The sequence below is a fragment of the Balaenoptera physalus genome (assembly GCF_965194825.1).
Source record: "Balaenoptera physalus genome assembly, chromosome: 4".
Classification (NCBI taxonomy): Eukaryota; Metazoa; Chordata; class Mammalia; order Artiodactyla; family Balaenopteridae; genus Balaenoptera; species Balaenoptera physalus.
Genome location: NC_138891.1, coordinates 14,164,013 through 14,189,198, shown reverse-complemented (window position 1 = coordinate 14,189,198; position 25,186 = coordinate 14,164,013). Strand labels below are relative to the sequence as shown.

Genomic DNA, 25,186 nt, shown 5'->3' with positions numbered 1-25,186 from the left:
GTAAAAATGGAAGTTTCCCATATTAATTCAAAATTGACTGACCATGTAATTACTAACAGGTAGCATTTGATGCTTAGTGCATTGTGAATTCTTTTTTTGTTGACCGTAAAGGAGCTTCATCAGTCTTATAAAAGGTCTTTTTCTTTCAGGATCCAGTTACAACAGAAGAATTCCCCTAACACACTAATTCTTTCTCATTTTGTGGGGAGGCCCATGTCAACCAGCTCAGAGTCTTCCTTGATTATTAAACGACTGACTCTAAAGGTAGAAAAATATACCGTCTTTTGGAGTTATCAGAATTTTTATTTAGATTCAGAAGTTGTCAGGCCTGAGTACCTGATGATAAACCAATTTTCAGTATTACACATTTGTTTTGGTTTTGTATAAGGTTAAAAATTGTACTCAATGCAGTTGGGTCCTTTTGGTGACAATTTTGGCTTAAAATGCAGAGACAGAAATACTTCTCACCAGTTGTGATACAGTGTAGCTACTTTAATTTGCATGTGTTCTCACCTTGTAGTTGATGCAACATTCTTGGTCAGTATCTGCTCTGACACTGGATCCTGCTAAGCTTCTGGAAGAATTTCCACATTGGCTGGAAAAACTCTCTGCCCGTCATCAAGGCAGCATCATCATCATTATTGATTCTATAGATCAAATTCAGGTATGTTTTCACTTTGTAACCTATTGATATACTCAGAAAGAGACAAAAATATTAGTAGTGACTATAGCAGACATTTAAATCATATGTTTGTGAGAAGAAAATGTTGATGTTGTTTCTTTTATTTCTGCTTAATTTCTAGAGAGGAAGCATGTGGATAAAAAAATATATATATATATGCCAGTAGATGCTAGTATCTTATTGGGAAGGACCAACTGTATTTTCACAATTAGCAAATATTGTTCATTTTGACATGGTTTTAGGGCCTTGACATTTCCTTACATGCCCAGAATTCAGATCAGTGATAGTAGTGTTTTGCCACTTGTCCTTCTAATATTCTGAGATAAATCATCCAAAAAATAAGATTTTATCCTTAATAATAATGAGAAATTTAATGAGAGTTTCATTTTACTTGGGGAGCTGTTATTGGGTTGCTTTTGAAATATTTTGAATTAATAGATGGAATTTTGTTTTTATATTTTTAAGCAAGTTGAAAAACACATGAAATGGCTGATAGATCCACTGCCAGTGAATGTAAGAGTAATTGTTTCTGTGAATGTGGAAACATGCCCTCCAGCATGGAGGTAAGTGCTAAATTTAATTCTTTCAGATTACATGAAATTTTTAAAGTATAAACAAAGAAAGGTTTTTGATATGTGTATTTCTCATATTTTTCATATGATGTCAGTGAGAATGGGGAGAAGTGGACAAATTCAAGGAAAGGATGCAATCTATAGGATTTGGTGGGAGGTTAGATCAGAGATGTGAGGAAGAAAGCTAGGATAGCTCCCAGGTTTCTGGCTTGAGAAATTAAGTAAACTGTGGTTCCATGAACTGAGATGGGAAACACAAAGGATGGGCAGGTTTGTGGAGCAAAGGTCATGACTTTTGTCTTTGGACATGGTTTGTTTGAGTTGCCGATTGTAGCTCCAATTGGTGATGTCTAGTAGGCAGTTAAATTTATGGGTGAGGAAAACGGGGAAGGCCGGGCTAGGAAAAATAGACCAGAGACCTGTGGTCCTGAAATGCAAGCTCACCTTAACAGTCCTCAAAAAGGGATGCAGTGGCTGAGTTCTGTAAGGCAGTGTTTCTTGACCTATTTTTGCCTCCCCACCCTAGGAGCCCTTTAGTGATTTTCTTCCTAATCACCTGCCAAGAAATGTTAATACTGTACATACATCATATATCGATTCATGAATATAAACAGATATGTGTGTATATTTGTGCTTTATGCATAAAGAGAGTAAGATTTCCCCTCCCCAACAAACAATTTTCACCACCCCATTGAGAATGGATGTTGTAGGGTGTAAATTCTAATTGGATTACAAGTAATCTGTGGACGAAGACTGTCTGATACTATTCCTCACAGGCACTAATACCTATGTTGTTTTACTGATGGTATAGAACATAGAACTGGAAATGTTATACACTTCGTGTATAAGCTATTTATAACAGTGTTTGTTGTGATTAATTGCTAAAAAATGAAATAATATTACTTAATATGATTAACAGATTAATTTTTTTATTTTATGAAGGCAGTATAAAAATTTAATTCTTGTAATAGACTTTGACTTGTCTTGTGGGTAGATTACAGCTTTGTTGTATTATTAAAAGAGAATTTCATTTTTCTTTTCTTTAAATAAAAGGTTGTGGCCTACACTTCATCTTGACCCTTTAAATCCGAAAGATGCAAAATCTATTATAATCGCAGAATGCCACTCTGTAGACATTAAATTGAGTAAAGAGCAGGTAAGTATTTTTAATTTTGCTGCTTTCTTTTACTCTCTATAGCTTTCCTTCTAAAAACACCTTATATGAGACTTAAAATTCAATATACGTACTCTATATGGTTTTAAGGAAAATTGGAACTTAGTAATAATTACCTTCTTAAATGCATTTACTCTTAAACTAATAACAGATATAGAAGAAGCAATAAAAAAGACTTTGGTCTTAAGGTTTACTTTACTATATTATATTAAGCAGTATTTTAAAAGCAAAAAAGCATTTGCATGTTGATGGCATCTGTGGTCCAGTACCACACGGCAGTGATGCCGCTGATGAGGTGGCAGGAACCGTGTTATTTCTGCAGGGATATTTGTTGATGGCTTGGTTGTAAAGACCGCTTAATTCCAGGGTGGTTTTGTATTTCTGTTTTGTTTTTTGGTAAACTGGTGCAGGAGAAGAAGCTAGAACGACACTGTCGTTCTGCTACAACCTGCAATGCCCTTTATGTCACTCTTTTCGGCAAAATGATTGCGTGGTAAGTGGTGGTTATTTTATGTCATCTTCAGCATGTTTATGTTTGCTGCAGAACGCTTCTTCACCGTGTGAAACTGAAAACTGATCATTATGACAATCTCTTGGGCCACTAAGATTCTGTTTATTCTAACAGTGATACTAACAACCGTGAGAATGTGACTTATGACTGAAGATTGCTGCTAGTCCTTGAATATCAGACCTTGTTGGATATATCTGTCTGGTTTTCATCACAATAACTTTCTCCTGACTGGAGGTTGCAAAAGAAGGCCATCTTTGGTCTCAATTTGGGGCCCACCCAGGAGTGCTCATTGTCGCCTCCTTGAGGCCCCTAGCTCTGAGAAAGTGAGGAGACAACTGAGGCATAAAAATGTTATTTCAGGTGTCTTTCACTATCAGTAGGTAGGTATGTAGGTAGGAATTTTTAATTGTCTCTGTTCCCACGTCCTGATAAACCTTTCATCTTACAATAGGTCTTCTATTTTAGAAATCCATTCATAATTTGCCTTTAGATAAGCAGTAGAGAATTTTACTACTTTTACTTCTTCATCAGTACAGCCTCACCTAGTTTGTCTGTTCACAACCAGAGGTAAAAAAGATCAACACTTGTTTTGGTATTCATCACAGTAGGTTGTAATCCTAGCACAACTCATATTCTAGACACTAAATCTAGTACTCTTGTCTCTTAATTCCACATTCTCACCTGAAGCACCAAATTTGAAACAAAAAAAATCTTCTGAAACTTTGAATTGTCCATGATATTTTCTCTGTCCCCAGAGTTGTGGCGGTACGTCTGTGAACATCAGTGGCTTGCATAAGTACAGTTCAAGAGTCATGCATTTCATAATAGTTATTGAAATTATCTCTTTTAAGAGGGACTGTGGAACCATTTTTTTGTTTTTCCCTATTCTTTGCATATCTTTATATTTAAAAAAGAAACTACTGGTAAATATTGTGTAATATTTTAAAATAAACCCCATTTACTGATTTTCTTTAGCCTGATGTTTTCCAAATTCTGGTTCTATTTTTTTTAATTTAATTTGCATGGCTAACTAATAATACTTATTTATAATTATTTTCCTGCTTCCTGTATGTAGGCGGCAGGCCTCTAGGTGATAAGAACCATGTCTCACTCATTTTTATGTTCCATAATGTATAGTAATTACTTGACACATAGTTAAGTCCCAGCATATGTTTATTGAATTGAATTAAATGGTAATACACTAAAATAACTGTGATGACTCTAGCAACCCCATAAAACTAATGTTTTCCTGTGTCATGTTTTATTGAATTCCTGTTGTTATCAGTTAAACAGTACAAAACATAGAGGTAAAATAGAGCATTGTTTTTATTTACCCCAAATTTTTCACAGATGTTGGCAGACTGTAAGAAATTAAATCTGTTCTCAATTCCAACAGTGCTGGGAGAGCAGGCAATTTAGATAAAATCCTTCTTCAGTGTTTCCAGTGTCAAGATACTGTTTCATTATATAGACTTGTTCTTCGATCTATCCAGGAGTCCATGACAAATGATACGGATAAAGAACTAATGAAACAGGTAAAGTGTAATAAACTAATAAAGGGAAGATTATTTTGCCTTGTTTGTATTTGTGTGTGAATTGAAGTAAACAGTAAATCCTTGTAATGCTAAATATGTTTCGAGCATATACTATACCCACTACCATAGTGTGCTGTGGCCAGAAGTGATATCTCAGGGAATTTGCATTTTCCTGATTATCATGGAGATTTTTTATCTTTTCATGCTTCTTGGTTATTCTTGTTTCCTCTTAGGTGAATTGCTTGTTCAAGTCCTTTACTCAATTTTTAACGGAGTTGACTTTTTCTTGTTGATCTGTTAGGAGTTTTTAAATGTTCTACATATTGAATACAAATCCTTTGTTATAGAGTTTGCAAATCAGTGTCTTTTTCCTGTTCTTGCCTTTTAACTTTATGGTGTCATTATACAAAGTTTTATTTTAATGAAGTCAGATTTATCAACAGTTTCTTTCATGGCTTATGCCTGTTGTATCTTATTTTTTTTAATCCTTTGCTATCATAAAAGTATTCTTATATTTTTTTCCCTTCAAAATATTTTATAATTTTGTTCTTCATGTGTGAGTCCTTAACTCATATGATATATTTTTATTTATTGTGTGAGGAAGGAATCTACTTCTTTTTTTTTTTTTTTTTTGGCTATACGACTTGCGGGATCTTAATTCCCCAACCAGGGATTGAACCTGGGCCACGGCAGGGAATTCCCAGGAGCCTACTTCTCAATCTTTTAAAATACAGCTAGTTAATTGTTCATTTTATTTAATACATCTTTTCTACTGATTTGGAATGCCATCTGTCAAGTATCAAGCTCACATATAATCATGAGTCTGTTTCTAGGCTCTTCTGTTCCAATTTACTATTCCTTGTCAATACCACTGTCTTAACTATTAGAACTTTAAAGTAAGCTTTGATATTTGGTTAGGCAAACCCCCTCTTAATATTTTCCACAGTTGTCTTGGCTCATTTCCCACATGTATTTTTAGAATTGGCTCAGCAAGTGCCATGGAAACTCAATATGCAATTTTAATTGTAGTTGCATTGGATTTAGAGGCTAAGTTGGGGGAAATTATCGTGTAAGTCTTCTTCATGGAAAGCTAAATAGCTCTCCATTTATTTAGTCATCTTCTTGAATGACGATTTTCAATAACATTTTATCTTTTTCCCCATAAAAGTCTTAAACATCTTTTGTTAAAATTTGTTTCTAAGGACAAAATTTGTTTCTGTAGTTAAAATAGCATTTTACAATTGTTTGTTGCTGGTTATTCAATTTAATTTTTGGAAATTTACTAGCAACCTTGCAGAACTCTTATAGTTTTAACCTGGATCCATTTTTATGTCGATTTCTCAGGTTGGGGGTTCCCCTGGGTTTGACTTTTCATTCTGCCTCTAAGCCCACAGTCTTCTGTCTGTTGGCTGTTTCCCTCAGGCACTCCGTCACTAGGGACAGCCTTTGAAAGGTCCCTGTGTTGGCAAGCATTCTATCATAGTTCCAGCTCCTTGCTTCACAGAGCTTAAAGGCTCCCCTTCCATCCTGACTGTGGGTGTGAAAACCCAAGCTAAATTACGGGACTGCTGCTTATCCTCTCTCCCCACTTCACCCAGGGACGGCAGCTCCAGCACTTAGCCCTCTAATTTTCAGTTTCCTATTTATTTGGGATACTTGGGGGATTTCCCTTTCTTTTCTGCAGGTTCAGCTGTACTTTTGGAAATGTTTTGTTACGTGTTATCTGACATTAACAGGCATTTGTAGTAGGAGAACTGTTTTCTTCCACCATCTTCCCAGAATCAGAACTTTGTCATTAGTTTTAATAATACATTTCCTGCAGTTTTAATTTTCACTAAACTTTTTCTATATGTGTGTTATCTTTGGTGTGCTAGACTTTATATGTACACTATCTTATTAGTGCCTTTTGGAAAGTGTGTTTTATTTTAAGAAATCTGTTTCTTGTTTTATTAAATCACTTGAATGATAAATTCAAATAAGTTAAAGTTTAAAAGAATTGTGGAAATTTTAATGGCTGTTAGTTACTAATAGAGGTGCTTTATAATCATTGTTAATTCGTTTTTCTACCTAGATTCTCTGCCTTGTAAATGTTAGTCACAATGGTGTGAGTGAATCAGAATTGATGGAACTCTATCCTGAGCTGTCCTGGGCTGTCTTGACCTCCCTTATTCACAGTTTACACAAAATGTGTTTGTTGACTTATGGTTGTGGTTTGCTCAAGTTTCAACATCTACAGGTAAATGTTATCTTAATAAGGTTTTTTTCACTTATTGAAATGTCCACATATCATCGCATATGTATTATGCTATATAATACCACATCATTTCAAATATTTCAATTACAAGACAAAATTGAAATCTCAAATTTGGCATTACAAAAATGTTTTCCAGTGATTTTAGGTTAGACACAAAATTTGGCTAATATTATTCTTATGAAGTAAGTACCTTTGTGAAATGGCTATTACTTTAAAAGGTAGTTTTTTCAATTTTATGTTTCATTGAATTGCTGGTATATTATATATGTTTTAAGAACTTTGGCTCTGTAAGTCACTCTGCCTCAATTCACAGCCCAGCTCTTCACAGCTTAATGTAACCTTGGGCAAGTTCTCTGAGCCTTGGGCAGATGTTTGCAGCTTACCTCAGGGGTTGTAAAGATAATTAATTGAGGTGGTGAATAATTAATTGATCCTGATGAGGTCCTAGGCATGATGTCTAGCACATAGTAAATAATGACTAATATAACTTTTTTTTTCCGTATACTAGTTTGCATCTGCTAATACCAAACTCCCGATCCTTCCCTCCCCCACCCCCCTTCCCCTTGGAAACCACAAATCTGTTTTCTATGTCTGTGAATCTGTTTCTGTTTCACAGAAATGTTCATTTTTGTCATATTTTAGATTCCACATACAGTATTTGTCTTTCTCTTTCTGACTTACTTCACTTAGTATGATAATCACTAGGCCCATCCATGCTGCAAATGGCATTATTTCATTCTTTTTCATGAATGTCCATCTGTCAATGGACATTTAGATTTTTTCCATGTCTTGGCTATTGTAAATAGTGCTATTGTGAACATAAGGGTGCATATATCTTTTTGAATTATAGTTTTGTCTAGAAATATGCCTAGGAGTGAGATTGCTGGATCATATGATAATTCTATTTTTCGTTTTTTAAGGAGCCTCCATACTGTTTTCCATAGTAGCTGCACCAACTTACATTCTCACCAATAGTGTAGGAGGGTTCCCTTTTCTCCACACCCTCTCCAGCATTTGTTATTTGTAGACTTTTTAATGACAGCCATCTGACTCGTGTGAAGTGGTACCTCATTGTAGTTTTGATTTGCATTTCTCTAATAATTAACGATGATGAGCTAATTTCATGTGCCTATTGGCTATCTGTATGTCTTCTTTGGAGAAATATCTATTTAGGTCTTCCACCCATTTTTTGATTCAGTTTTTTGTTTTTTTGTTATTGAGTTGTATGAGCTGTTTGTATATTTTGGAAATTAAGCCCTTGTTGGTCGCATCATTAGCAAATATTTTCTCCCAGTCTATAAGTTGTCTTTTTGGTTTTTTTATGGTTTTCTTTGCTGTACAGAAGCTTGTAAGTTTGATTAGGTCCTGTTTGTTTATTTTTGCTTTTATTTCTATTGCCTTGGGAGACTGACCTAAGAAAACATTGGTACGATTTATGTCAAAGAAGGTCTTGCCTATGTTCTCTTCCAGGAGTTTTATGGTGTCATGTCTTTTATATTTAAATCTTTAAGCCATTTTGAGTTTATTTTTGTGTATGGTGTGTGGGTGTGTTCTAACTTCACTGACTTACATGTGGCTGTCCAACTTTTACAACACCACTTGCTGAAGAGACTGTCTTTTCCCCATTGTATGTTCTTGCCTCCTTTGTTGAAGATTAATTGACAGTGGGTGTCTGGATTTGCTTCTGGGCTCTCTATTCTGTTCCAATGATCCATATGTCTGTTTTTGTGCCAATACCATGCTTTTGATTGCTATAGCTTCGTAGTATTGTCTGATGTCTGGGAGGGTTTGTTCTTTTTCCTAAGGATTGCTTTGGCAATTCTGGGTCTTTTATGGTTCCATATACATTTTAGGATTACTTGTTCTAGTTCTTTGAAAAATGTCATGGGTAATTTGATAAGGATCACATTAAATCTGTAGATTGCTTTCGGTAGTATGGCCATTTTGACAATATTAATTCTTCCAATCCAAGAGCATGAGATATCTTTCCATTTCTTTGAATCATCTTCAGTTTCCTTTATTAATGTTTTGTAGTTCTCAGCATAAAAGTCTTTCACCTCCTGGGTCAGGTTTATTCCTCTGTATTTTATTTTTTTGGATGTGATTTTAAAAAGGATTGTTTTGGTTTTTTTTTTTTTTTACATTCCCTTTCTGATGTTTCATTATTAGTGTAAAGAAATGCAATGGATTTCTGTATGTTAATCTTGTATCCTGCTACCTTACTGAATTTGTTCATCAGTTCTAGTAGTTTTTGTTTGGAGTCTTTAAGGTTTTCTATATGTAGTATCATGTCATCTGCATATAATGACAATTTTAACTCTTCCCTACCAATTTGAATACCTTTTACTTTTTTTCTTGTCTGACTTCTGTGGCTAGGACTTCCAATACTATGTTGAAGAGAAGTGGTGAGAGTGGTCATCCTTGTCTTCTTCCAGATTTTAGCGGGAAAGCTTTTATCTTTTCACCATTGAGTATTATATTGGCTGTTGGTTTGTCATAAATAGCTTTTATTATGTTGACATATGTTCCCTCTATACCCACTTTGGTAAGAGTTTTAATCATGATTGGATATTGAATTTTCTCAAATGCTTTTTCTGCATCTATTGAGATGATCATGTGATGTTTGTCTTTTCTTTTGTTGATGTGGTGTATCATATTGATTGATTTGCGTATGTTGAACCATCCTTGTGATGCTGGGATGAATCCAACTTGATTGTGGTATATGATCTTTTTTATGTGTTGTTGGATTCAGTTTGTTAATACTTTGTTGAGAATTTTTGCATCTATATTCATCAAAGATATCTACCTGTAATTTTCTTTTTTGGTAGTATCTTTGTCTGGTTTTCATATCAGGGTGATGGTGGCTTCACAGAGTGTCTTTGGGAGTGCTCCTTCCTCTTCAATCTTTTAGAAGAGTTTGAGAAGGATAGGTATAAGTTCTTCCTTGTACTTTCAGTAGAATTCCCCTGTGAAGCCATCTGGCCCTGGACTTTTGTTTGTAGGGAGTTTTTAAATTACAGATTCTATTTCACTTCTAGTTATCAGTCTGTTCAAGTTACCTATTTCTTCTTGATTCAGTTTTAGTGGGTTGTATGTTTCTAGAAAGTTGTCCATTTCTTCTAGGTTGTTGAATTTGTTGGCATGTAACACACAGCCTACTCAGGGATGCTGCCATATAAAAATAGCCCTCCAAGACCACAGTAGATAATTGTTTCTCCTAAACTCATAGAGCAAGAGAAATATAAGTAAAATGAATCAGAGGAACCACTCCCAATTAAAAGATCAAGAGAATTCCTCTGAAAGAACAAACAATGAAACAGACCTCTTCAGTCTAATAGACACTGAGTTCAAAAAAGAGATAATGAAAATACTGAAGGAATTAAGAAGGACTATTGATAGAAATACAGATTACTGTAAAAAGGAACTAGAAACTATAAGGAAGAGCCAAGAAAAATTAGAAAATTCACTTGCTGAAATGAAAACTGAGCTAAAGACAATGAATAGCAGAATGAATAATGCAGAAGAATGAATAAGTGATCTGGAAGATAGAATAATGGAAATTACCCTATCAGAACAGTAGGCAGAAAGCCAAGTGAAAAAAAAAATGAAAGCAATATAAGAGACCTATGGGATAATATAAAGCATGCCAATCTATGCATAATAGGGATCCCAGAAGGAGAAGAAAGAGAAAAGGGGATTGAAAATGTATTTGAAGAAATTATGGCTGAAAACTTCCCAAACCTAAAGAAGGAAACAGATATCCAGGTTCAGGAAGCACAGAGGGTCCCAAACAAGATAAACCCAAACAGACCTACACCGAGACATATTATAATAAAAATGGCAAAAGTTAAACATAAAGAGAGGATTCTAAAGGCAGCAAGAGAAAAACAAAGAGTTGATTACAAGGGAACCCCCATAAGGCTATCAGCTGATTTCTCTACAGGAGTGTTGCAGGCCAGAAGGGAGTGACAAGATATATTCAAAGTTCTGAAAGGGAAAAACCTGCAACCTAGGAAATTCTACCCACCAAGATTATCATTTAGAATAGAAGGAGAGATAAAGAATTTTTCAGACAAGCAAAAACTAAACCTATACTAAAGGAAATATTGAAAGATCTTATCTAAATAGAAAAGAAGTAAGAATCTAGGGAAGAGAAAACCACAATTGGAAAATAAATCACTTAAATAAGCCAGTACACAGATTAAAAAAAAAAATTTCTGTGAAAGTGATGATTCACAGAATCACACATGAACCACAATGAATAGCAAAAGGACAAACATGAAGATATCAAAGAGGACATCAAAATCATAAAATGTGGGAGAAGAGCATAAGAAAATGTAGATTTTTTTTCTAGAATGTGTTTGAGCCTAGGTAACTACCAGTCTAAGGCAAGTAGGTATAGGAAGGGGTTAACATACTTGAAAAACAGGGTAACCATAAATAAAAAACATACAATAGATTCACAGAAACCAAAAAGAAGAGAACATAAGCATAATACAAAAGAAAATCATCAAACCATGAAAGGAAAAACAAAAAGAAAAAGAAAGGGACAAAGAAGAGATATAAAATCAATGGGAAAACAAGGTTTAAAATGGCAATAAATACATATCTATCAATAATTACCTCAGCTGTCAATGGACTAGATGCTCCAGTCAAAAGACACAGTGGCAGATTGGAGAAAAAAACAAGAGCTGACAATATGCTGCCTACAAGAGACCCACTTTAGAGCAAAGGACACACATAGATTGAAAGTGAGGGGATGGAAAAAGATATTTCATGCAAATGGAAATGACAAGAAAGTGGGGATTGCAATACTCATATCAGACAAAATAGACTTTAAAACAAAGGCTATAAAGAAAGATAAAGAAGGACACTATATAATGATATAAGGATCAATACAAGGAGAGGGTATTACACTCATCAACATATATGCACCCAATATAGGAGCACCCAAATACATAAAATAAATACTAACAGACATAAAGGGAGAAATTGATGGAAATACAATAATGGTAGGAGATTTTAACACCCTACTCACATCAATGGACAGATCTTTGAGACAGAAAATCAATAAGGCAACAGAGATCCTAAATGATTCAATAGAACAGTTAGACTTAGTTGATATTTTCAAGACATTACATCCCAAATAAAGCAGAATACACATTCTTTTCAAGTGCACATGGAACATTCTCTAGGATTGACCACATACTAGGGCACAAAACAAGTCTCAACAAATTTAAAAGTATAGAAATTATTTCAAGCATCTTTTCTGACCACAATGGCATGAAATTAGAAATCAACCACAGAAAAAGAAACTAGAAAAAAAAACAATTACATGGAGACTAAGCAACATACTACGGAAAAACCAGTGGGTCAATAATGAAATCAAAGAAGAAATTTAAAAATACCTTGAGGCAAATGACAATTAAAACACAACCATACAAAATTTATGGGATGCAGCAAAAGCAGTTCTTAGAGGGAAGTTCATAGAGATAAGAAAAATCTCAAACAACCTAACCCACCATCTAAAAGAATGAGAAATAGAACAAACAAACCTAAAGTCAGCAGAAGGAAGGAGATAATAAAGATCAGAGAGGAAATAAATAGAGATTTTTAAAACAATAGAAAAAATCAATAATACCAAGAACTGCTTCTTTGAAAGAGTAAACAAAATTGACAAACCTCGGGACTTCCCTGGTGGCGCAGTGGTTAAGAATCCGCCTGCCAATGCAGGGGACACAGGTTCAAGCCCTGGTCCGGGGAGATCCCACGTGCCGCAGAACAACTAAACCCCTGTGCCACAGTGACTGAGCCTGCACTCTAGAGCCCATGAGCCATAACTACTGAGCCCACGTGCCACAACTTCTGAAGCCTGTGCACCTAGAACCCGTGCTCTGCAACAAGAGAAGCCACCACAATGAGAAGCCCATGCACCGCAACGAAGAGTAGCCCCCACTCACCACAACTAGAGAAAACCTGCGTGGAGCAACGAACACCCAATGCAGCCAAAAATAAAAATTAATTAATTAATTAATTTAAAACATTGGCAAACCTCTGGCCAGAGTCACCAAGAAGAAAAGAGAGAAGACCCAAATAAACAAAACAAGAAATGAAAGAGGAGAAATCACAACACATACCACAGAAATACCAATATAATTCTTATCATCTGCAATGCCATGGTTGATTTATACATGTAAACAAATGTAAATGAAGTCTTTCATTTGAGTATGCTGTGTTATATATGCAGGTGTGGAATGTTTGTAATTTCACAGGCTTATCTTTCTCCTTTATTGTATATCACTTAAATATAATTTGCTCTTTTTAGTACTTTTGCAAAACACATTTCAGATTTTTAATGTATTCACTAAACGTTTGAATTGAATTATATTTTGAGTTCTTGCAGGAATTCTCATGTCAGTTTATCACATAAATATATACCAAATATTAAAGTATTCTAATGCTCTTTCTATTATACAACTATAAAATTGAAATAATTGTAAATTTCTTTTTACATACAAATTCATTGTTAGATTGTACAGTGACTTACAGAAAATAGACTGTAATGTTTTTTCTTTTTCTCCATAGGCTTGGGAAACAGTGAGGCTAGAGTACATGGAAGGTCCCACCATTATTTCTTCATATACGCAAAAGCTAACCAACTATTTCACCATGCAGCTAAGGTATTGTAAATGTCCATGTTGTTTTTCTGTAGCTTCTGCAACACGCTCTACCTCTGTGTCCTTATTTCTCTTTCTTGCGTAACTTAATGTATAAAAATTTCCTTATGATTTTAAAAGGTTAAGCCCTCTCCTATTCTGTTAATGCCAAAAGAACAAAAGATGATTATGTAAGTCAGTCTTTTAATATTATGCTGAAGATTTAAACTTAAGTGATATCAATGCAGGATCATTTTATTATTTTTATTTTATTCTAGTTAAATGGTTTAAGTAGTTTAAAAATATGTGTGTGTCTGTTTATATCTGTGTGTGTATATTTGTGTCTATTGATTTTTATTTTAATAGTTCAATTTTAGGAAAATAAACTTTAGAGTTTGGTCAGTGGTCCTGAATATCACTTTATTTTCATAGTTAGATTGGTCAAGTTTCTGACTTTGACCTAGTTTTCTCTGCATTAGATTATACTCAGAGTCAGGGATATATCTCAAATGTCTCTCTCCTCCTTTAGCATTTGTCTGTAGCCTTTTGAAGTGATCTCATTGTAGCAATGTATTATTGAATGTTGTCCCTTCTCTTCTAATAGTCAGGACCGAGTGACTTGGAGGAGTGCAGATGAACTGCCTTGGCTATTCCAGCAGCAGGGAAGTAAACAGAAGCTGCACGATTGCCTTCTTAACCTCTTTGTGTCTCAAAACCTCTATAAAAGGTAAGAAACTTATTTGTAGGACATCTTTTCCCAGAAAAACAGATTTAAACAGTTGTTCAGTGTAACCAAGAAAAATGGCATTCTTCATTTAAAAATTAGTCCAGTTTCAGTGGTAACTGAAGTATAAAACGGTATGGGAGAAATTTTAATACAATTTGCAAATTGCCACAGCATCTACTTTTTCCAAGAGGTAAACAAGAAAGATAGAGTATTGGAGTTTTCATAAAATCAGACCTGGAACGCTCTTGAGATAGCTTTGTATCTTAATCTTTCACTGAAGCAGGTTTAAATCCAGACCACCCAGAGAGGCGGTTCATGATGTCTGCCTCTCAGGGTATTCAAATATTTCATAGTATAGCCTTCAAAACAGACTCGGCTCTACAGAGGATCTGGCTGGTGTCAGAATTTAAAGAAAGGATTACCCTTTTTCATAAATGTCTTTTTTTTTTAAAGTTTTTATTTTGTCTTTTTGTCTTTGCCCTATGGCATGTGGGATCTTATTTCCCCGACCAGGGATTGAACCCATGCCCCCTGCGTTGGAAGCACCGAGTCTTAACCACTGGACCGCCAGGGAAGTCCTTCATAAATGTCTTATTGTCTCTTCTGGTGTGTTTGAATTTGCCTCTGGCAGAACCACCTTTTTATGAGACAACCTTCTGACCTCTAAGCCCTACGACGGGGTTTTTCTGTCTCACCTGGAAATTTACTCACTTCTCATAATTTAGATGCATAATTTGTTTTGCTTCTTAGTGAACTCTCTCAAATTTCTTTGTTACACCTTATAGATTATTTCTGATCTCCATCCCAGTTTTTCATGATTTTATTTGAAATCAGATTCATCCTTTAGTTTACCAGCTCTCCCATCCTACTTAATACCATCAACAGATGAATAAGCTTACTTTTATCATTCAATTCCTTGATGAAAATACAAAGCAGATATTCTGACAGTTTGCCTGTGTTTCATTAGTTTCTTCTGTTCTGATTTCTATCATTTAAAATAATTTTTGGGTGAACTCAGCAGTTGACTGCATATCATGAAATGTCTAAACAGGATTATGATAGGTTTCCATCGGTGAGTAACCATAATGATATTAATGGTAGCAGCCAACACTATGGAGTACTTGCTACAGGCCATAATCTCCTTACAGTAACACCTGAAGCAGGTGGTGTCGGTGTGCCCCTTCTGCAGATGAGGATGATGAGGTGTAAGAGAGCACACAGCTAGGCTGCTGTGGACTCAGATGGCAGTCCCAGTCTACACCCTTACTTCACTACACTGGACTAGCCTACTAATAAACTATCAATAGCTTGATATGAATTGTGGCATCTTCACTCAATAGTGGGGTTTAAAGTTTCTTTTTCATTAAATTACTGTTATTTGTTGCAACAGAGGACACTTTGCTGAGTTGCTGAGTTACTGGCAGTTTGTTGGTAAAGACAAAAGCGCCATGGCAGCAGAATACTTTGATTCATTGAAGCAGTATGAGAAAAACTGTGAAGGCGAGGAGAGCATGATTTGCTTAGCTGACCTTTATGAAACCCTGGGGCGATTTCTCAAGGATCTAGGCCTTCTCAGCCAGGTAACTTCAGCAGGTAGTTAGAGACTGTGTGGGTTTTCATGTTTACTCTTCTCTCCTTCCTAGGAGTTAATGCAGCTTTTATTTGTTGTGCTAATCAGATCTTACAGCATTTCACTCACTTTAATTGGCCTTTAACCTTTTTCTTCCCCCAGGCTGTGGTGCCTTTGCAGAGGTCTCTAGAAATTCGAGAAACAGCTTTAGATCCAGATCACCCACGAGTAGCTCAGTCCCTCCACCAACTAGCCAGTGTGTACGTGCAGTGGAAGAAGTTTGGCAATGCTGAACAGCTATATAAACAGGCATTGGAAATCTCAGAAAATGCCTATGGTGCGGACCATCCACATATTGCTCGCGAACTTGAAGCACTTGCAACTTTGTACCAGAAACAAAATAAGTAAGATTTCAATTGGTAATCCTCTGGTTTTATGACAGGGAGTTACAGTTCTTAATGTACTTGTGTGGGAGGCTTTGTTTTGTGGCTGTGTATTTTTCCTTGTCCCATATTTTCCTTATCCTATATTCTTTTGAATCCACCATGTTCAAATATTATTCTTGGTCTGGGGGGTGAATAAAAAAGTAGAACTACAAGATTCATCTCTATTTCAAGATGTGCAAAGGATAGAGCGTGGACTTTGGAGTCATATAGTTGGGTTTGAAACCGGGCTTCTTCGCTAACTCTGTAATATTGAGTGTACTACTAATACAGGGGGCAGCAAACTGTCGCCCACATGCCAAGTCCAGAAGGTCCCCTGTTTGGGACGTAGAGTTGTAGTGTAATACAGCCACATTTTTTTCATTTACATATTGTCTGTGGTTGCTTCCATGCTTCAACAGCAGTTTTGTAGTTGCAGCAGTGACCACGGGACCCACAAAGCCTAAAATGTTTACTATCTAGCCCTTTACAGAAGAAGTTTGCTGATCCCTAGTATAATAAGCCCTCTGAATGATATCTCTTCCTCTATCTGAAATCTTTGTTTTGCTCAATCATAAGTGATACATATTGGAATTTTTTCTTTTAACTTCTAGAAGTATTTCACACAGATTTTGTGTGATTTTCACATTTCTATTTGACAAAAAATTAACCTGTGTGGAAGCTGATATAGCAAACTAAAGTTTTGGGTTTTCATTTAGTTAGATCACCCTTTAGAGATTCAAAATGAGTTTAATCAGTTAAAAACAGTTAAATGTCAGCTACTTGGAGGACTAGATTTGTTTTGTTAGATTTTGTTTTATGAAAGTTTTTGTTAAAGATTTTTAATTCCATATGACTATCACTTCTAGAAATAATGCTGTATTTAATTAGCCAAAAAAACTTTACACTGTTGGTTTCATTTCACTGAAGTATGACACTTTGGACATATGTTTCTTTCGTTTGACTTTTTTTTTTCTTTTTAAGATATGAACAAGCTGAACATTTTAGAAAAAAATCTTTTAAAATTCGTCAGAAAGCTACAAGGAGAAAAGGCAACTTGGTAATGAGAGATTTCTTTTGTGTTGTGTTTTGAACGAAAAGGAAAAGAACATCTCTGAATATCATAATGTAGATGCATAAACCTCACATATTTAAGAACTTTAGATTTTAAAGTGACTTCTACGGAAGTACTGATTAACATTTTCTTATTTATAATACATGTTTAAATATTAGTATCACTGAGAAGTACAAATTAGTAGACTTTTAAAAAGTGGAACTATGTATTGTGGTAATCGTTTTACACTACAAACATATCATGTTTTACACTTTAAACTTACACAATGTTATACGTCAATTATATCTCAATAAATTTGGGGAATTTTTTTTTTAATTTTTAAAAAGTAGAACTATTCAGTTCATTTAAAGGTTAGATTTTAGAAGATGGACTTAAAAGTTGTTTCAATTCTTTAAAGGGTTGGAAAACAGAATAAAAGAAATTTAGTAAACATTTTATGTTAGATTCAAATGCCAAGAAATTATTACCCTTGAGTGCAAAAAATTTTTCATTTTTCTAAGCTGCTAATAAAATCTAAATATAGCATATTTGTTTGTTTTAACTTAAAATGCTATGTGCAATTTTTTAAATTGAAATATATTTGACATCTAACATTGTATAAATTTAAGATGTACAACATGTTTATCTGATGCATTTATATATTATAATATGATTATTACCATAGTGTTATCTAACACCTCTATCACATCACATAATTATCATTTCTTTTTTGTGGTGGGAATAATTAAGCTCTAGTCTCTTAGCAAGTTTGATGATTTTAATACAGTATTTTTGCTTATATTCGCTATGCTGTACATTTGAGCTCCAGGACTTACTTGTCTTCTAGTTGCAAGTGCTATGTGCAATTTTAAGTACCTGATATTTAAATGTTTAGTAATAAGGTTAATAAGTATATGCATATTAATTCTGTTTCCTAATATTTTTGAAGCACTTTGGGATTCAGTTCATTTTGCTAAAATAATCTCATAATTATTTTCACAAAATAGTTTTTTAATGAATTTAAGAATGTGACGCTACATGGAAGTATATATATTTTCATAAATCATTAGATTAATTCAGTATGATACTTAAAGTAATTGTAATCTACTTTAAAGGGAAAAAAAGGAGAAAGGGTTTTTTCAGAACCCGAGTATATTGCTTCAGAATCAAAGATTGCACTTACTTGGTGATTGTTGTGAATTTCTTGTGTTTGCTCCAGTATGGATTTGCCCTTTTACGTAGACGGGCCCTACAGTTAGAAGAGCTCACGTTAGGTAAGGATACACCTGACAATGCTCGGACCCTCAATGAACTGGGTGTGCTCTACTATCTTCAGAACAACCTGGAGTGAGTACCATGGTGTTAATAATGAAAACAGGTATCCATTTTGTCTCTTAGATACAAAGCTGTTTTACATTTCTATCAAGCTAAGCTAGAAAAAATTGATAGAAACCATGCCAAATTTCATGTATGATATGTTATGAACATGGCCACACTTAACAAGGACCATGACATTTTCTTTACTGTTTCCTTTCACATTGTTTCTTTAGTAACTAAAAAGTTATTCTCTAGCTTCCCTAGTATGTTTTATACGTTTATGAAAAGTGAGTTTGTGTAGATATTGTACATAAGATCTCACATAAGAACAAACTTGGGACTAAAGAATGTAGGTGGCTGCTAGTTTTATTCTTCAGTTTATTTGAGCATAAAGACTCACAAAGGCATTAATATTTATGAGAAAGAGGTGTTTTTGGACTTCTTTGTATGTCAGAAAAATATAACAAATTTGACACTTTGGATACCAGAAAAACACAACAAATATTTAGCCCACTTCACAAAGGGTTCTTTTATTAAAAAGTATTTAGTACTACAAAGGGAGAAAGAAAGAATACCAAAATGTTTTGAGTTTGGCCTAGTAATTTTTAAGATATAAAAAATTTGTTTTGGAAACTATTTATGGGTTTGTCTTTTAGAAGTGAAGTGGAGGATTGAGACAATCGTCCAGATACTTTAGGCTTTCACACTATCAGGAAAGCATTTTTAGTTTTTGGAAAAGGGCAGGAAGAGATGAGGGGGTGGGAAAGAGGGGGAGAGGATTTTGAGCTGAATCCTTCATTTTAACTATCTTGGATTTAAGAATAAAAGTGCTTCAGTTCTCCACCTAACTATGGCTAGGGATTCTCACTTCTAGAGAATAAATTGTTTAAACCATTTGTGGCTTTTGTTCATAGAACAGCTGACCAGTTTCTGAAGCGTTCCTTGGAGATGAGGGAGCGAGTTCTAGGACCAGATCACCCTGACTGTGCCCAGTCTTTGAATAATCTAGCGGCTCTATGCAATGAAAAGAAACAGTATGATAAAGCAGAAGAACTTTATGAAAGAGCCTTAGACATTCGGAGACGAGCATTAGCTCCTGATCACCCTTCTTTGGCTTATACAGTGAAGCATCTTGCAGTCTTGTATAAGAAAATGGTAAGTAATCCTTGGCATGCCTACATGTGTTTTATAATATACCAATTAAGCCATAATTGCTATTAGCAAAATAATTTATCTTCTGATGGATAGATTATTTCTATGAGCTTTTAAATCATAGTGATTTAGTTTTTCAACAAGTAACTGAGTAGAACATTTAAAAATATTATTTCATCAAAGATGACACAAACAGATGGAGAGCTATACCATGTACTTGGATGGGAAGAATCAATATTGTGAAAATGACTATACTACCCAAAGCAATCTACAGATTCAGTGCAATCCCTGTTAAATTACCAATGGCATTTTCACAGAATTAGAACAAAAATTTTACAATTTGTATGGAGACACAAAGGACCCCAAATAACCAAAGCAATCTTGAGAAAGAAAACTGGAGCTGGAGAAATCAGGCTCCCTGACTTCAGACTATACTACAAAGCTACAGTAATCAGGACAGTATGATACTGGCACAAAAACAGAAATATAGATCAATGGAACAGGATCCAAAGCCCAGAGAAAAACCCACACACCTATGGTCACCTAATCTATGACAAAGGAGGCAAGAATATACAATGGAGAAAAGACAGCCTCTTCAGTAAGTGGTGCTGGGAAAACTGGACAGCTACCTGTAAAAGAATGAAATTAGAACACTCCCTTACACCATACACAAAAATAAACTCAAAATGGGTTAAAGACCTAAATGTAAGGCCGGACACTATAAATCTCTTAGAGGAAAACATAGAACATTCTTTGACATAAATTGCAGCAAGATCTTTTATGATCCACCTCCTAGATTAATGAAAATAAAAACAAAAATAAACAAATGGGACCTGATTAAACTTAAAAGCTTTTGCACAGCAAAGGAAACCATAACAAAACAAAAAGACAACCCTCAGAATGGGAGAAAATATTTACAAACAAAGCAAATGACAAGGGATTAATCTCCAAAATATACAGATAGCTCATGCAGCTCAATATCAAAAAAACAAACAACCCAATCAAAAAATGGACAGAAGACCTAAGTAGACATTTCTCCAAAGAAGACATACAGATGGTCAACAAACACATGAAAAGATGCTCAACATCACTAATTATTAGAGAAATGCATATCAAAACTACAATGAGGCATCACCTCACACAGGTCAGAATGGCCATCATCAAAAAGTCTACAAACAACAAATGCTGGAGAGGGTGTGGAGAAAAGGGAACCCTCTTGCACTGTTGGTGGGAATGTAAATTGGTACAGCCACTATGGAGAACAGTATGGAGGTTCCTTAGAAAACTAAAAATACAACTACCATATGACCCAGCAATCCCACTCCTGGGCATATATCCAGAGCAAACAATAATTCGAAAGGAGGCATGCACCCCAATGTTCATTGCAGCACTATTTACAGTAGCCAGGACACGGAAGCAACCTAAATGCCCGTCGACAGAGGAATGGGTAAAGAAGATGTGGTACATATATATAATGGAATATTACTCAGCCACAAAAAGGAATGAAATAGTGCCATTTGTAGAGATGTGGATGGACCTAGAGATTGTCATACCAAGTGAAGTAAGTTGGAAAGAGAAAAACAAATATCGTATAATACCGCTTTTATGTGGAATCTAGAAAAATGGTACAGATGAACTTACTGGCAAAGCAGAAATAGAGGCACAGATGTAGAGAATAAACTTACAGTTACCAAGGGGGGAAGGGGAGGGTGGGACAAATTGGGAGATTGGGATTGACATATATACACTACTATGTATAAAATAGGTAACTAATGAGAACCTACTGTTTAGCACAGGGAACCCTACTCAGTGATCTGTGGTGACCTAAATGGGAAGGAAGTCTAAAAAAGAGGGGATATATGTATATGTATAACTGATTCACTTTGCTGTACAGCAGAAACTAACACAACATTGTAAAGCAACTATACTCCAATAAAAATTAATTTAAAAAGTAAATAAAAATATTATTTCAGACTTAACTGGTTTAGTTTTTAAAAATACATTCTAAATACAAATGCATTTGTCAGCACTCTAATTGGAACTTATTCTTCTATTACATTTCAGAAGTTCTAAAATTCAACCAGGATTAGGTTTGCTGTGTTAAGCTACCAGAAACATAACGAATCACCCAATTGTTAGGGCTGAAGGAGGAGTCTCTTGTAGCTGGTTAAATGACCATTTTAATTTCATTCTTTCTTTTCTTTGCTTGCAATGAAATGTAACCATTCTTTACGATAGGGTTCTAGCCTGAGTGATATTTGGAGTGTTTATAGCTGCTCTCAAAAAAAGAAGAAAGAGAAGCAGAGAAGTCTGCTTTCATTTAGCACAGTTACAGAGTTAGACTGTATTTAGACTTTGTTTGTAGGACCCTTGCTGGTCCTCCTGGTACTGAAGTTGATGTTTTAGTACGAAGGATCCATACTTGCTATTTCTGCCTAACTTTCAAGTAAAAAAGAAATAATTAGAATAATCTGGAAAGGATTTGGTGGAAAACAAGTTTTTATTTTGATGCTATCTCTAAATTATGTATAGTAGCAAACATACTTTTTACTTCATCAGAAATAGTAATAATGGATGATACTAAAGGAATTTCTGAGTTATCAAAGAAAATGTTTTCATATTCAGTGTAGCTGTAGTTACATGTTCTATTAGATGTCAGTTATCTATAAACTTAACCATTAAACTGGGAGGAAATGCTTCTGAACTTTTTTCCTCAAAATTACTTTTTAATATAAAATTGTATTTATGGAACAAGCTCTGATCAGAAAGTATTTATTGCTTTAATATTTTTGTTAGATTTCACTTTTGTTTTTTAGGGGAAACTTGACAAAGCTGTACCTTTGTATGAGCTGGCTGTTGAAATCCGGCAGAAATCCTTTGGCCCAAAGCACCCTAGTGTAGCTACTGCCTTGGTGAACTTAGCTGTTCTTTATAGCCAAATGGTAAGTTCCCACACTGTAATTCTTTATAAGTGAATGGTTTTAATGTATGAAATATAGGTAAACATGTATTAGATATGGCACAGTAAAAATAATTAAAGGACATTTAAAGTTATCTACTAATGCTCCCTTTAATACTTGAGAAATTATTGAAGTTACATTTGTAAGATAGTCCCTTCCTCTTAGTGTAAAACACTGAGTGTTTAGTTCATTGCATAGGCTTAGTTTTTTTAAATTCTGGAGACTCCCTACATCTCTATATCTAATATTGTTCTTAAGCTCTATCATTTGCCTGTGATGAGTGAAAAACAGGTATGGTACCCTGTGGGCAAAAACAGGTTTGTGCTTATATAATTGGATTAATGTCATTGGTTACCAAGCCGAGTCTAAAACTGAAGTTTCTGACTTTTTATTTTACTGCTTCTCCCATTATTATTCCTAAATTAATCTGTTTATCCACATCTTGTAGGAGGATATTAACTTTTTAAAAGTGCTTACCCAAGTAGGTCAGCTTAGTCTAGAATACCTTAATAGTAATTTCAGAAACGCAGTGTGTTCAAGTGAGCATTGTTTCTTTTTTAATAAGAAAAAACACATTGAGGCCTTGCCGTTATATGAAAGAGCATTAAAGATTTATGAGGACAGCCTGGGTCGGATGCATCCTCGAGTTGGAGAAACATTAAAAAATTTAGCTGTGCTTAGGTAAGAATTTTTCACTTTCCTCATGCAGCCAAAATCCCTTTTAAAACATCTTTGACTCATCATAGAGCACAAAATATTTATTGCTGATATGCTTTTTCTTGTAGTGGGAGGGGTTGTTTTGGGTTGATCTATATACTTCAAGAGATACTGAAGTAATATCCAGAGTGGAATGAAGGTGACATGATCTATTTTGTAGAGGAGTGTGTCATGGCAAATAGTGAAGGACGGTTTACATTTGCATCTAACTGGTTCTAGGGTAATCTGGGCAATTTGCTGTCCTCAAAGCTGATTTACCATTAAGTACATGTTGATTTTTGCATTGTGTTTATCTCAGGATGCTAACTTCCCTTAGCAGTTTCACTGCATCCATTACAACATAGTCTTAATGGTGCCCCTATGAGACACTTAACAGCACAAGACAGAAAGGAGAAGAGTTTGGGTATTCTGTTTTATTGGCCTGCCTGAATGAATGCACTGGAAAAAATGAGCAATTATTCACAACTTGTTTTTCTGTATCCTATAAGGTCATCTAGAATTGTTAAAATGTTATATTCTCATTTTGAGAATTTTTTTTGTCTCAAAGCTATGAAGAAGGGGATTTCGAAAAAGCTGCTGAACTATACAGAAGGGCAATGGAAATAAAAGAAGCAGAAACGTCTCTTTTGGGTGGAAAAGCTCCCTCCCGACATTCATCAAGTGGAGATACGGTTAGCTTAAAAACAACCCATTCTCCTAATGTTTTCCTTCATCAAGGACAAAGGTAATAGCAGCAACTGCAATTCATTGCAAATGCAACTTAGGATAAAATAATTAAGAAACATTTGGAACATTAGAATTTAAAACTTATAAAAATAGTTTTTAAGAAAACTTATTTTTGTGTGATTTAACTGATATTTGTATGAAATTGTATTGGACTACATTGAAGTTTGAGTCATGATTGTTTTTAGTTGTTTAAAAGAATTAATTTTCCTATTGTGTGGGAACCAAGGATGTAGACACATTAGAATCCTAAGATGACGTGAAGAGTTGATCATGGAGAGTAGACTGGTCTCTGTTCTACAAGAGCTGGCAAAGCAGCTAAGACAAGGGGTTCAAGAATTCCGTGATTCTTCTCCTCTCTCAAGTTACTTTAGCCTCATCGTTCCTCATCTTGCTTTTCAGCAGCAGTCTGGCCCAGTTCTCTACCTCAAAGAAAAGTTTCAAGGAGTAAAGGGATAATGTTGACGGAAAGTATGAATTGTCTTCTGTAAAACGAACTAGTAATAGGAATCTCTGACTGCTACATTTTTTTTATTCTACCTTTTCATTCAGCAGATTGGGCCAACCCCTCTGCTTTCCGTGCTCTCTACACTGTATATTGTTTTTACTGTGTAGAATGTACCTGCACAATCTGAAGTCATTAATGCAGTAACAGGTCAAGCTCTTTGGCATTCTTTGACCTTTCCCAAAATATGGACATGACCTTCTTTCTTAAATGGCCTAAATCTATCTCTTCATTTATCTTGGACTCAACTTAGTTGGCCATTTTATACTGAAAATTAAATATTTTTATAGATTTTATAAATATTGCCAATTTGGGGTAATGTTTTATACCATTTATGTATTTATATATAAATAAAATCTTCAATATTAATACTTGTCAGATTCCAACATGTATTAATTGTAAAGGTGAAAGATGTAATAACCATATTTTACTGTTTTAGAATAAAAGTGGAATTTCAAGTTCTCTTTTTACCACTCCAGTTTATATTGGGGTGGCCAAAAGTTTCATTTGTTTTTTTCCGTAAGATGGATCTAATAACACTTAGTTGTCTTTAACTTCATTCGAAACAATGTTGTTAGATTGTATGTGACAGCTATCATATCATCAGTGTGCATTTTAAAAAAGATTTATCAAAATTGGTGAATTTTTGTGTAGC

The 25,186-nt window shown here is 34.7% G+C and overlaps 1 protein-coding gene across 14 annotated transcripts in view; it reads left to right on the top strand.

Moving 5' to 3' along the window:
- Positions 1–25,092, top strand: part of NPHP3 (nephrocystin 3) — a 42,702-nt gene extending 17,610 nt beyond the window's left edge. For 5 of the 14 annotated variants that reach the window (XM_082459214.1, XM_082459224.1, XM_082459220.1 and 2 more), the window contains 18 exons: positions 150–264; positions 521–664; positions 1,148–1,245; positions 2,308–2,410; positions 2,839–2,921; positions 4,336–4,474; positions 6,546–6,710; positions 13,314–13,408; positions 13,989–14,111; positions 15,502–15,691; positions 15,844–16,085; positions 17,088–17,163; positions 18,377–18,504; positions 19,389–19,629; positions 22,443–22,568; positions 23,152–23,267; positions 23,851–24,027; positions 24,429–25,092. In XM_082459214.1, coding sequence (XP_082315340.1) covers positions 150–264; positions 521–664; positions 1,148–1,245; positions 2,308–2,410; positions 2,839–2,921; positions 4,336–4,474; positions 6,546–6,710; positions 13,314–13,408; positions 13,989–14,111; positions 15,502–15,691; positions 15,844–16,085; positions 17,088–17,163; positions 18,377–18,504; positions 19,389–19,629; positions 22,443–22,568; positions 23,152–23,267; positions 23,851–24,027; positions 24,429–24,477 — 2,410 coding nt within the window. In that variant the 3' untranslated portion in view covers positions 24,478–25,092. Of the gene's footprint in view, positions 1–149; positions 265–520; positions 665–1,147; positions 1,246–2,307; positions 2,411–2,838; positions 2,922–3,053; positions 4,475–6,545; positions 6,711–13,313; positions 13,409–13,988; positions 14,112–15,501; positions 15,692–15,843; positions 16,086–17,087; positions 17,164–18,376; positions 18,505–19,388; positions 19,630–22,422; positions 22,569–23,151; positions 23,268–23,850; positions 24,028–24,214 lie in introns of those variants that run through there. The other 9 variants (XM_082459218.1, XM_082459217.1, XM_082459221.1 and 6 more) reach the window with 9 other exon arrangements.
- Positions 25,093–25,186: the final 94 nt, after the last annotated feature.